The sequence below is a fragment of the Phoca vitulina genome, unplaced genomic scaffold (assembly GCF_004348235.1).
Source record: "Phoca vitulina isolate PV1807 unplaced genomic scaffold, GSC_HSeal_1.0 scaffold77, whole genome shotgun sequence".
In the NCBI taxonomy this organism is placed as follows: Eukaryota; Metazoa; Chordata; class Mammalia; order Carnivora; family Phocidae; genus Phoca; species Phoca vitulina.
In genome coordinates this window covers 755365-769108 of record NW_022589780.1, presented here as the reverse complement: position 1 = coordinate 769108, position 13744 = coordinate 755365, and the positions used below count along the sequence as shown (strand labels likewise).

At 40.9% G+C, this 13744-nt stretch overlaps 1 protein-coding gene across 1 annotated transcript in view; it reads right to left on the bottom strand.

Moving 5' to 3' along the window:
* The window catches only part of TEX11 (testis expressed 11), a 299352-nt gene extending 288033 nt beyond the window's left edge, over window positions 1–11319 (bottom strand). Inside the window, exons 1-2 of the mRNA XM_032393867.1 lie at window positions 11289–11319; window positions 10555–10612 (exon numbers count right to left, since the gene is read on the bottom strand). Coding sequence (XP_032249758.1) covers window positions 10555–10591 — 37 coding nt within the window. The 5' untranslated portion in view covers window positions 10592–10612; window positions 11289–11319. The remainder of the gene's footprint in view (window positions 1–10554; window positions 10613–11288) is intronic.
* Between the last annotated feature and the right edge of the window lie 2425 nt (window positions 11320–13744).

Below are 13744 nucleotides of genomic sequence, written 5' to 3'. Positions count from 1 at the left end.
CATTTGAAGTGGGTCTTGAAGGATGAGTTAGAGATTGCCAGGCAACATACCAAACAGAGGGGGATGCACAGAGGTGTTGAAAAGCACAGTGGGTTTAAATAACCATAAATAATTATGTATGGTTAGAAAATGGGTAAAGGAAGGTTACAAGAAACACCATTAGAAAGGCATGTGGGGGGTGCCTGGGTGGCTCAGTCGTTGGGCGTCTACCTTCGGCTCGGGTCCTGATCCCAGGGTCCTGGGATCGAGCCCCGCACCGGGCTCCCTGCTCCGCAGGAAGCCTGCTTCTCCCTCTCCCGCTCCCCCTGCTTGTGTTCCTGCTCTCGCTATCTCTCTCTCTGTCAAATAAATAAATAAAATCTTTAAAAAAATTAAAAAAATTAAAAAAATTAAAAAGGCATTGTGGAAGGGGAGCTAGGCTGGCTCAATCAGTAGAGACTTATGTTCTCGGGATCATAAATTCAAACCCCACATTGCACACAGACCTTACTTTAAAAAAATACAAGAAAGAAAGGCAGGCAGGCATGTAGGGGACAGAGCCTGAAACACATTACATGGCACACTAAGAAGGTTGTATTGTGTTAGTTATTCTACCTCTTTATTTCATAAACTGTATTATTATTGCTACCTAATATGTGCATACTAGGTGACCCCAACAAGATTTCTGCACAGGCCATATAGAAGCCATGCTCATGGGACGCCTGGGTGGCTCAGTTGGTTAAGCGGCTGCCTTCGGCCTGGGTCATGATCCCAGGGTCCTGGGATCAAGTCCTGCATCGGGCTCCTTGCTCAGCGGGGAGCCTGCTTCTCCCTCTCTCTCCCTCTGCTTGTGCTCTCTCTGTCAAATAAATAAAATCTTAAAAAAAAAAAAAAAGCTATGCTCATGACTCTGAACTATGTGGCCTTGTCTTGGAACATTTCCTAATAACTCTGCCATTCCTAATCTGAGGATCCCATTATGGCATTTAAAGGAATAAGGAAAAAATAGTTCAGGGAAGCTTCCAAATGATTTAAACCCATTGAGATTCAAAAAAAAAAAAAAAAAACCATTGAGATTCAAAGAAAGCCAATTATCTTGACTGAGTTTTACTACTGAAGTTTTAAGTTTAGATCTGCAGTCTAACAGGGCAGCCCCATGTGGCTACTGAGCACCTGACATGTGGTTAGTCCAAAGTGAAATATGCTGTAATTGTAAAATACACATCAGATTTCAAATATTTAGTATAAAAAAAGAATGTAAAATATCTCAGTAATTTTGTATGCTGATTACATGTTGAAATATTTTGGATATGTGGGGCTAAAATATAGTATTAAAGTTATTGTTACTAAAAATAATTGCACCTGTTTCTCTTTACTTTCTTTTTCTTGTTACTTTTTTAATGTGACTACTCAAAAAAAAATGTTTTAAGTAGGCTCGGAGCCCATTGCAGGGCTTGAACTCACGACCCTGAGATCAAGACCTCAGCTGAGATCAAGAGCTGGACGCTTAACCAACTGAGCCACCCAGGCATCCCTATAAATTTTTAAATTACATTTGTAGCTCGCATTATAGGTCTAATAGATAGGGCTGATCTAGAGTATATGTCATGACTGATTTCTGAAAATTTGTTGAAACAAATTAGTTAATATCTACCTCCTAACAGTCATCATAAATTTAATAGGAAACGAAAGTATAAAATTAGGTATTTTAATAGACCATAAGGGTATATATATAAAAGCAAACACAAAGATGTTAAAAATCTAGAAAAAGGAGAATTGTCTCCAAATTAACCATAGGAGGGGTGCCTGGGTGGTGCAGTTGGTTAAGCATCTGCCTTCACCTCAGCCCCTCCCCCCATCCGTGCTCTTTCTCTCCCTCTCTCAAATAAATATATAAAACCTTAAAAAAAACAAAAGAGAGTCCTAAAGCTTGATAAACATTTGGCATTCTTTAAAAAGAAACAATCTTAATGTTGAGAAGGACAACTGAGCTAAATTATCTTGGTACAAATACTCTTTCAAAAACTCTACTAAATTTTTTGCTATTCCCATATTAAGTCGCCTTCTATTTTGGATGGTCCTGGTGCTTGCCAAGATGAGGAACTTTCTCTGAATCAGACAGAACAGTTTTAGGAAACCCCCAGCCCAGTTGCTGTTGTTTTTTGTTTTTTTTTCAATTGAGATATAGTTGACATACAACGTTATACTAGTTTCAGGTGCACAACACAGAATTCAACAATTCTTTGCAATACGCTATAGTCATCAAGATAAGGGTAGTTACCATCCATCACCATACAACTTTATTCTAATATTACTGACTATATTCCTTATGCTGTACTATTCATCCCAATGACTTATTTATTTTATAACTAGAAATTTATACCTCTTAATCTCCTTCAAATTAAGAATTTGAACCCTTCAAAACCTGTCCTCCAGAAAGGATATACTCTAGACAATCTGTTGAAACCTGGTTACAAAGGCACTTTACATCTCCGCAAATCCACTCCTAGGCATTTCCCCCAAGAGAAATGAAAACCTAAGTCATTTTAAAAACCTTATACATGAATATTCATAGCAACTTTACTCATGATAGTCAAAAATGTCCATCAAGATATGAATGGATAAACACTGGTATATATATCCAGTGGAATGCTACTAAGCAATAAAAAAATTAACTACTCATATGCAACAATATGGATGAATCTCAAAATAACTATGCTTAGTGAAAGACAGCATAGAAAAAAAAAGAATACATACTAGATGATTTCATTTATAAACTAATCTACAGTGATAGAAATCAGAACAGTGGTTGCCTAGAGTGGAGGGTGGGCGGTAGATGGACTACAAAGGGGTATGACAGAATTTTCTGAGATAAGAATGTTCTATTTCTTGATTGAAATGTTATTTATATGGTTTACATTTACCCAAAAAATGGGATCAACCTATACATTTAAAATGTGTAAATTCTTGGGGCGCCTGGGTGGCTCAGTCGTTAGGCGTCTGCCTTCGGCTCAGGTCATGGTCCCAGGGTCTGGGGAACAAGCCCCACATTGAGCTCCCTTGCTCCTTGGGGAGCCTGCTTCTCCCTCTGCCTGCTACTCCCCCTGCTTGTGTTCCCTCTCTCGCTGTGAATCTGTCAAATAAATAAATAAAATCTTAAAAATAAATAAAATAAAATAAAATGTGTAAATTCTACTCTACATAAATTATGCTTAAGTCCAACTGATTTCTGAGAAAGAACAGTAAGAAAAAAAAGAAAAGGAAAAGGAAGGAGGGAGGAACAGGAGGCAGGGGAAAGAAAGAAGTACTGCAGAGCTGAAATCCCAGGGGGCTGTAGGTCAGGAGCAGGACAGCACAGTGTGACATCAGACTTTGTTCAACATCAGGAAAGCAGCCTAAGGGGCGCCCAGCTGGCTCAGTCAGAAGAGAATCTGACTCTTGATCTTGGGGTAGTGGGTTCAAGACTCACACTGGGTATAGTGATTACTAAGAAAGAAAGAAGGAAGGAAGGGAGGGAGGAGAGAGAGGGAGAGAAAGAAAAGAAAGGAAGGGAAAGGGAAAAGGGAAAAGGAAGGAAGGAAGGAAAGAAAGAAAGAAAGGGAAAAAAAAGAAACAAACAAACAAAGGCAGTCCGGGGGCACCTGGGGGGCTCAGTCGGTGAAGCGTCTGCCATCGGCTCAAGTCATGATCTCAGGGTCCTGGGTTCTAGCCCCGCGTCAGGCTCCCTGCTCAGCCAGGAGTCTGCTTCTCCCTCTCCCTCTCTATCTCTCTCTTTCAAATAAATAAACAAAATCTTTGGGGCACCTGGGTGGCTCAGTCCGTTAAGCGTCTGCCTTCAGCTCAGGTCATGATCCCAGGGTCCTGGGATCGAGCCCCACACCGGGCTCCTGGCTCAGCGGGGAGCCTGCTTCTCCCTCTCCCTCTGCCTGCTGCTCCCCCTGCTTGTGCTGTCAACTAAATAAATATTAAAAAAAAAATTTTTTTTAAATAATAAATAAATAAAATCTTTAAAAAAAATAATAGGGATGCCTGGGTGGCTCAGCCAGTTAAGCATCTGCCTTCAGCTCGAGTCATAATCCCAGGGTCCTGGGATTGAGCCCTGCATCGGGCTCCCAGCTCGGCGGGAAGCCTGCTTCTCCCTCTGCCTGCCGCTCCCCGTGCTTGTGTTCTCTCTCTGACAAATAAATGAAAAAATCTTTAAAAAATTAAAAATTTTAAAAATTAAAAAATAATAATAAAATAAAATAATTTTTAAAAAGGCAGCTTCTTGGGGAACCTGGGTGGCTCAGTTGTTAAGCGTCTGCCTTCAACTCAGGTAATGATCCCAGTGTCCTGGGACTGAGCACCACAGTTGGTCCCCTTTGACCACCTTCACCCATTTCCCCACCCCCCAGAAACACTGTAACCTATGTGAGATGATGAATGTGTTAACTAACTTTACCGTGGTAATCATTTAGATATATACACATATATAAAATCACCACACTGTATACCTTAAAAACACACTATGTCAGGGGCGCCTGGGTGGCTCAGATGGTTAAGCGTCTGCCTTCGGCTCAGGTCATGATCCCAGCTGCTTCTCCCTCTCCCTCTGCCTCTCTCCCTGCTCATGCTCTCTCTCTCTCTATCTCTGTGTCTCAAATGAATAAATAAAATCTTTAAAAAAAAACACACACTATGTCAATTACATCTCAATAAAACTCGGGGGAAAAAAGTCAACAGGAGAGTTGGTAACAGAAGTACATATACAAAGAGCCCGAAGACTCCTTAGAAAAGATGAACCAGAAATTCTAAATCTAGGGACAAAGTCAAGTACAGAATAAGAGAGTTGCCAGACTTTGAACACAAGAGCAAATCAGGAAGGTTGAACAAGCATGCTGCTTGATGGACTGATGTCAATCTGTAGTGAGGTTTTTCATGGCATAGCACTCTGTTCTTGGCCTTGTCCTTTTTAATAATTTCGTCAATGAGTTGGATGAAGGGGCACCTGGGTGGCTCAGTCGGTTAAGTGTCTGCCTTAGACTCAGGTCATGATCTCAAGGTCCTGGGATCAAGCCCTGTGTCGGGCTCCCTGCTCTGTGGGGAGCCTGTTTCTCCTTCTCCCTCTGCCCCTACAACCCCCCCACCCCCGGCTTATGATCTCTCCTTCTCTCTCTCTCTCAAATAAATAAAATCTTTTAAAAAATGAGTTGGATGAAGAAGCTGAGAGATAACAAATAAGACAGATGTATAATCAGGAATAAAAATCAAATCTCTGGTTGTAGTAATGGGATTAATGTAAGAAAAAAAAAATTATAGGGGCACCTGGCTGGCTCAGTCAGTAGAACATGTGACTCTTCTTTTTTTAAAAAAAAAAAGATTTTATTTATTTATTTGAGACAGAGAGAATGAGAGAGAGAGAGAGAGAGCACATGAGAGGGGGGAGGGTCAGAGGGAGAAGCAGGCTCCCTGCCGAGCAGGGAGCCCGATGCGGGACTCGATCCAGGGACTCCAGGATCATGACCTGAGCCGAAGGCAGTCGCTTAACCAACTGAGACACCCAGGCGCCCCTGAACATATGACTCTTGATCTCAGGGTTCTGAGTTCAAGCCCCACACTGGGCATGGAGCCTACTTAAAAAAAAAATTATAGTCCTGCATTTAAGTCTTCAAAACTAACTGTACCAGTATATGACACGCAAAATGTAACTTAACAGCAGCATGTACTTAAAAAGACTGAGGGATGGGGCACCTGGGTGGCTCAGTAGGTTAAGTGTCTGCCTTTGGTTCTGGTCATGATCCCAGAGTCTGGGATTGAGCCCCACTTTGGGCTCTCAGCTCAGCAGGGAGCCTGCTTCTCCCTCTCCATCTGCCTGCTGCTCCCCCGGCTTGTACTCTCTCTCTGTCAAATAAAATCTTAAAAAATAATAAAAATAATAAAAATTAAAAGACTGAGGGTCTTTGGAGGGCAAAAAAACTCAAAATGAATCACTAGTGTAGTGTGACTGGCCTCACCCCAAAAAAGAAAAAAAAAATTCAATCTTAACTACATCAGTATCTAAGAGAATGATGATCATTCCTAAATCTAAAGAGGATTATTTTGTGCTGATCATATAAAACCTAAAATATTGTGTTGCTATGGGTACCGCACTTTAAGGAATAACATGAAAAAACAGAGAATTTTCAGAGGACAGCACACAAGATGATAAGGTGACTAGAAACCATGAAACATGAGGAATGACTGAACGAACTGAAAATGCTTAATCTGAAGAAGAGACTTCCCAGGGGACATAAATATCTTCAAATAGTTGAAGATCTGGCATGCAGAAAAGGAGTTACACTTATTTAGCCCCAATGGGTATAACTTAGACCAATTTCTTCTTGGTCTTGAAATTGTCTGAACTGTTGATACAAAAAGATGGATGTTATGTCAATTCTCCCTAAGAAGAAAATGACCTAGAGCTGCCACATGGTTTTCTGTGGTTCATTTTTACAAAACTTGACTGAAAAGGTTACATGTACAGAAAAGAAAACACAAATGGCCAATAAATCTTTGAAAATACACCTAACTTCACTAGTTATCAGGGAAATGGAAATTCAAACAATGCTCATGGAAGATGATAACATAAATGAAAATGAAACTGTCTGGGGGTAATATGGGAACTCTGCACTATTTCTGTAAATCTAAAAGTATTCCAAAATAAAATGGTAATTAAAAACACCACCACTTGGGGTGCCTGGGTGGCTCAGTCGTTAAGCGTCTGCCTTCGGCTCAGGTCATGATCCCAGGGTCCTGGGATCGAGCCCCGCGTCGGGCTCCCTGCTCAGCGGGAAGCCTGCTTCTCCCTCTCCCTCTGCCCGCTGCTCTGCCTACTTGTGCTCACTCTCTCTCTGTCAAATAAATAAATAAGATCTTTAAAAAAACAACAACAACACTCTTCACACCCGCAAATTCTTTTAAGTCTGACAATACCAATTCTTAGCAAGGATATAGGGAAAAGAGAAAGGGAGAAGGAGTACAAATTATTAAAACCGCTCAACAGCAATTTGGCAATATTTATAAAGTTAAAGATGCTCATAGCTTTTGACCCAGAAGCTCCACTCCTAAATGTATACCCTAGAACAGCACTGCCATTATATAGGGTAGCTACTAGCCCCATGTGACTACTGAGAACTTGGAATGAGGCAAGTCAAAAATGAGGTATGTTGTTTTTTTTTTTTTTAAAGATTTTATTTATTTATTTGACAGAGAGAGACACAGCGAGAGAGGGAACACAAGCAGGGGAAGTGAGAGAGGGAGAAGCAGGCTTCCCGCGGAGCAGGGAGCCCGACGCGGGACTCGATCCCAGGACCCCGGGATCACGACCTGAGCCGAAGGCAGACACTTAACGACTGAGCCACCCAGGCGCCCCGAGGTATGTTTTTAAGTATAAAATACATACCTGACTTCAAAGACTTTGTACAAAAAAAAGAACATAAAATATCTTGCTAATAATTTTTATATTGATCATATGATGAAATGATAACATTTTAGATATATTGAGCTATATAATTTGTATTGGTTTTTTAGTTTATTTATTTATTTACATCATCTCTACACCCTACATGGGGCTCAAACTCACAACCCCAAGATCAAGAGCCGCATGCTCTTCTGACTGAGCCAGACAGGTGCCCCTATAATTTGTATTGTTAAAATTTAATCTATTCAGCCTTTTTTTAATGTGGCTACTAAAAAATATAAAATTGTGTTTGCACTGTTTCAATCAGACAGTACTGTACTAGAGCCTCACCCACAAGTGCTCAAGAAGTAAATAAATTTAGTGGGTCATAACCAACATTTTTTAATGAAAAAGCACAGAAGAGAAAATATCATAGTGTTGGAGAGGAGGGGGGTGGGGGATGGGGTAACTGGGTGATGGACACTGGGGAGGCTCTGTGTTAATAATGAGCACTGGGCATTATGTAAGACTGATGAATCACAGACCTGTACCCCTGAAACAAATAATACATTATATGTTAATTAATTGAATTTAAATTAAAAAATGTCATAGTGTACTGCATGTAGGAAGGGTTATTTCATTAAACTTTTGATACACTGTGTAGATGTGATGTAAAATATATCTCCTTGCCATGGGTGGTGGCCAAAAATGTTGGGGCACCTGGCTGGCTAGGTCTATAGAGCATATGACTCTTGATGTTGGGTCGTGAGTTTGAGTCCCACATCGGGCATAGAGATTACTTTAAAAAAAAAAAAAAAAACAAGAAAAAGGAAAAAGAAAACTCCTGCTAAAAACTCTCTGCAACACAATGTCCACTGTAGTGCTGTCATCTGTAATAGCAAATATTTGAAAACAACTCATACAGCCAACAAAGGAGATTAGATAAATAAATTGTGGTATACTTATATTCAAAGTAAAGACTTTATTTATTTGAGAAAGAGAGAGAGAGAGCACAAGCAGGGGGAGCTGCAAAGGAAAAGGAGAACAGGCTTCCTGCTGAGCAGGGAGCCCAAGGTGGGGCTTGATCCCAGGACCCCAGGATCATGACCTGAGCTGAAGGCAGATGCTTAACCAACTGAGCCACCCAGGCATCCCCCCCTTTTTTAAGGATTTGGTTTATTTATTCTAAGAAAGAGAGAGATTTTTTTTTTATTTATTTGAGAGAGAGAGACATATTCAAAGTAATAGTACTAATCAGCCGTGGAAACAAATGAACTAGAACTAAAATATCCATATGGGTAAATATGGAAAACACAATACTGAGCAAAAAAAGACAAGCTGCAGAAAAAAAATCATACAAAATGATACAAATTTATGTAAAATTTTAAAAGATGAAAAATTGGCACATATAATCTTTTAGTTCTCTGAAACAATGACCTATCTGAAGCATATGGCAAACTGTTAAGATTCAACAAAAGTTAGTGGTAGGTAAACAGATAATATATCATTATCTTACTCCCTATACTTTTCTGTGTGCTTCAAATATTTACGTAAATACAAGATCTCAAATACCATGCACAATTGACCCTTGAACAACACGGGGGGTTAGGGGCACTGACCCCTGCACATTTGAAAATCCACCTATGAATTTGACTCTCCAAACACTTAACTACTAATACCCTACGGTTGACCAGAAGACTTACCAATAACAGTCAATTAACACATATTTTGCATGTTATGTGTATTATATACTGTATTCTTATAATAAAGTAAGCTAGTGAAAATAAAATGTCAAGAAAATCATAAGGAGAAATATTTACAATATCACACTGTAAAAAATCTGCATGTAAGTGGACCTGAGCAGTTCAAACCCGTGTTTTTTGAGGCTCAACTGTACTTAAAAGTCATAATGCCTATTCCATGTTTATATCCTTTAAGATACTATATCCTTTGGGTGCCTGGCTGGCTTAGTCAGTGGAGCATGCAATTCTTGAACTCAGAGTTGTGGGTTTGAGCCCTACGATGGATACAGAGATTATTTAAAAAATAAAATTAAAATAAAATAATAATATAAATATAAAGAAATAAATAAGAAAGATACTATATCCTAAATTAAAACTTAAGGCTTTGGGGGTGCCTAGCTGGCTCAGCCAATAGATCATATGACTTGATCTTGGGGTTTTGAATTCGAGCCCCAAGTTTGGGATAGAGTTTACTTAAAAAATAAAAATCAGGGCGCCTGGGTGGCTCAGTTGGTTAGGCAACTGCCTTCAGCTCAGGTCATGATCCCAGAGTCCTGGGATCGAGTCCCACATCGGGCTCCCTGCTCAGCAGGGAGACTGCTTCTCCCTCTCCCTCTGCCTGCCGCTCCCCCTGCTTGTGCGCTCTCTCTCTCTGTCAAATAAATAAATACAATCTTTAAAATAAATAAAAATAAAAATAAAAAAATAAAGTTTTTTAAAAAAACTTAAGGCTTAAAAAAAAAACTTAAGTCTTTATTGTTGTAATTTTTAAATGACAAGCATTAACAAAACATTGACCTAATAGATTTGTAGCCACCCTGCTTACAACACATTTCATTATTATATGAATGTGAATGTAACTGCATTACAGGTCTAATCATGTCCCCAGAAAAAAAGAAATACCATAAACTCTTCCATGTCTGGCATGGTTGAGGAATCTGGTGTTCTGGTCAATTAAATTGCTTTTGTTAATTAAGATTTCCCATAAATACCATACATGGATTACCAGTTCTTAAAATAATTAAGATACAATAAAATGCACTTAAATCTAAAACTACACAGGATATAATTTATTTCTCACTGATAATTACGGCAAGGCACTTCGGGATCTTGCAGTAATTTTTTTAATGTACTTTTTTTTAAGCAGTTGATCTCTAATTCAGATTAAACCAGTGTTATTTTGCATGCCATAAGACTCCTCAGAAAACAAGAGATGAATTGTGAATTCTGTTTCCTTATACTAGCTTCTAAAAGGGTTCCAGTGTCTTAAACATCTATGTTGTTTTTCTGGTATATAAATGAGAAAATTTGGACCTATGGACAGTCCAAAGATAAAATTCAGAAACAAAATACATTTAGATCTTAGATAAGGCAACAAACAACCTGACATTTTTATTACCACGTAAAGCTATATACCTTTAAAATCCATGGAACGAAAATCAGTATTGTCCATTTTGAAATCTCTGGTTCAGGCCTATGAAATAAGAAAATATTTTAATATTCTGTCCTTTATCCTCCAGTCTCTCAATAAAATTTCTTTACAAATTTTCCAGCTACTTGTTATCCGAAGGGGAAAAAGTGCTTTAGAAGTTTTAAAACTCAGAAAAAGCAGTTAATGAGGGGCAGGGCCTGGCTGTCGCATGCCAAGAACCAGGCCTGGAGTAAATTTCCACGCGGTCTTTTCTTACCATAATCTGCCCCACAACAGGGAAACCAGGGCTCGAGGTACCCCGTGATTGGTCTGGCTGGTACTCGATGCCTCCTCCTAATTGGCTCAAAATCTCCCCACGTCACCGCCCATACGTTCAAAGTATCCAATCACTCGCTGTCGTTTTTCCCACTCTCGCAGATCCGTTAGCGCCTTCAGCTCCCCACCCCCAACAATCATCAACGGTCCGGCTTCAACGGAATTTTGGTCGTTCACATCCAAACTTCTATCTCCCGCTTTCGGTGGCCACACACCGCTCCCCATCCTTCATCCAAGTCAAAAAAACCCCTCTGCTTTCGCCCATTTTCCTTCACCTGAGAGTCAGCTACCACAGCTCTGTAGTTCAAAACCTTTGCCTCGCGGACTCTCTAAAAAGTATTAAACTAATGGCCACATCTTCTCGCTAGGCATAAACCACTCAACTAACCTGTGGCTGACCCACCTTTGGCCCGTCCTACCTCCGCCGAGGCAGGATCACGAACCTCCGCGGACACCACGATCGCCACGGTTCCCTCTCCACGAACTCCGTCTGCGGTGCCCGTCGACGCTCAGAAGGCACCGCCCCCCGTTGTGACGTCACCAACGGCCACGCCCAATTGGCCTTTACGCTTCCTCCGAGCGTAAGCGTCGTCGGGGCACGGGGGACGCGGGGACGCGGAGATGCGGAGCGCCGTCTAGGCCTTAAGTCCTGGGGTTGCAGCTTAGAAGTCCGGGGTTAGAATCACAGAGAATAAGGAAATACGGTGCAATACTGAAAGCATACTACAGTTATTGAGAGGGGTGCAGATGGCCAGGGTTACAGGCAAGCAGAGAACAGGCCTGGGGGGGGGGAGAAAAGGGAGAGAATGACAGAGCGGAAAGAGAGAGGGAGGGAGCGGAAATAGGGGGAGAAGAGAGGGAGGGAAAGAGGGAGGAAGGGGGGTAGAAACGGAGGAAGGAAGGAAGGAAAATATACAGTATTGCCCACTGGTTATTCAAGAGAGGCAAAGGTCAGAAATATCAGAAATTGAGGGGCGCCTGGGTGACTCAGTCATTAAGCTTCTGCCTTCGGCTCAGGTCATGATCCCGGGATCCTGGGATCGAGCCCCGCATCGGGCTCGCCGCGCAGCGGGGAGCCTGCTTCTCCCTCTGCCTCTGCCTCTCCCCCTGCTTGTGTTCCTTCTCTCGCTTTGTCTGTCAAATAAATAAATAAAATCTTGAAAAGAAATATCAGAAGTTGAGAGGAATGGAACACCCTGTAGTTCCAAGACACGTTTCTGCTGCCCAGCCCTTGTCAAATCTGAAGGAAACTATCTAATGACTCCCCTGCAGGTTCGCAGTAAGGGCGGCAGTCCCATCCATCTCCAGACAAATGGTTTTAGGGATGGCGGTGGAATATATATATAAACATGTTTGGTACCAGCTAAATCTATGGGTGATGCTTGCAACCAAGGCGTTGGCCTTTGACTGAAATCTCTATTCAGAGACAGCAGTGTTAAGGCATGATGACTCCAAATTTGGAGGAAAAACCCCAAATCAAAACATTAACAAGCCTCCCACCTCTTCCCTCACATAGCCCTCTTTTAAGTCTTGTGCACCACAGTCAAGCCAGATGTGAAGCTGGCTAGCAAGATAAAGAAAAGAGATTGTGGCTTCAATTCTGGGAACATTAAGAGAGTTTCCTCCTGACCCTGACAGTCTCAGAGTCACTCATTACCTATCATGGAAAAGATGGGGTTTCTAAAAATAATTTCTTTTCCCTCTTCAAAATTTTCTGCATCTAGATCACATAGTACAGTGAAGAAAAAAGGCAAAACAGGGAAAGTACTGCTATTAACGCCTCTTCTTTTGCATCCTGCAATTTGGTATTCATTTTACAATCCTAGATTGCTAAATTAGGGAAAGAAGTTGGTGGAAAAGAGCGGTAGAATATCTCATAGTTGACTAAATCCTCATGAACCATATACTATGTGCTAGCTACTTATAATCTCATTGTCTCTAGTTTTTCATCTATAAAATGGAACTAAAAGTAGTTCTAAGCTTCCGGTTCAATAGAATAGTAGTATATGTAAAGCATCCAGAATGCTAGCTGGCATATAATAGGTAATAAATGTTAGTTTCCATTATTGTTCCCCATTTCCTCGTTGGCAAACCAAGGGCTCCCAACTTCCATCATCCCGCCCAGGCCCCTGGCTCTACCTTAACTTCTTTGTTCTTAAATGAACAGGGAACAGGGCGAAAATTAGAGCTTGGATCTCTAGCCCAGGGTGGTCCTTTCCCATACATCATAGAAATCTTAGTGATTAATAATGTCTCTAGCAGGGGTGCCTGGCTAGCTCAGTCACTAGAGCATGTGATTCTCCATCTTGGGGTTGTGAGCTCAAGCCCCGAGTTAGGTGTACAGATTACTTTAAAAAAATGTCTGTCGGGCGCCTGGGTGGCACAGTTGGTTGAGTGACTGCCTTCGGCTCAGGTCATGATCCTGGAGGCCCTCTGGAATGGAGTCCCACATCGGGCTCCCTGCTCAGCAGGGAGTCTGCTTCTCTCTCTGGCCCTCCCCCTTCTCACACTCTCCCTCTCTCTCAAATAAATAAACAAAATTTAAATAAATAAATGAATAAAATCTTTAAAAAATATATCTGTAGTAGGATGGCTATGATATTATCCAAGATTATATAAGGCAAACAAGAATCAAATGACTCCATTGATTAATACTGACTATAAATATGCCTCCAAATTCAGGGCTACTGAACTGTTACCACTGTATTGAATAAAAATATCAAAATATGCAGGAAAGGTGAAATAAAAAATAAAAGTGAATAAAAAATAAAGTATGAATATAAAATATGCAGAAAGGGTGAAACCCCTTATGTCATTGTATGGGTTTCTCCAGTGTTTTTGTTTTCATTCTAGATAGGC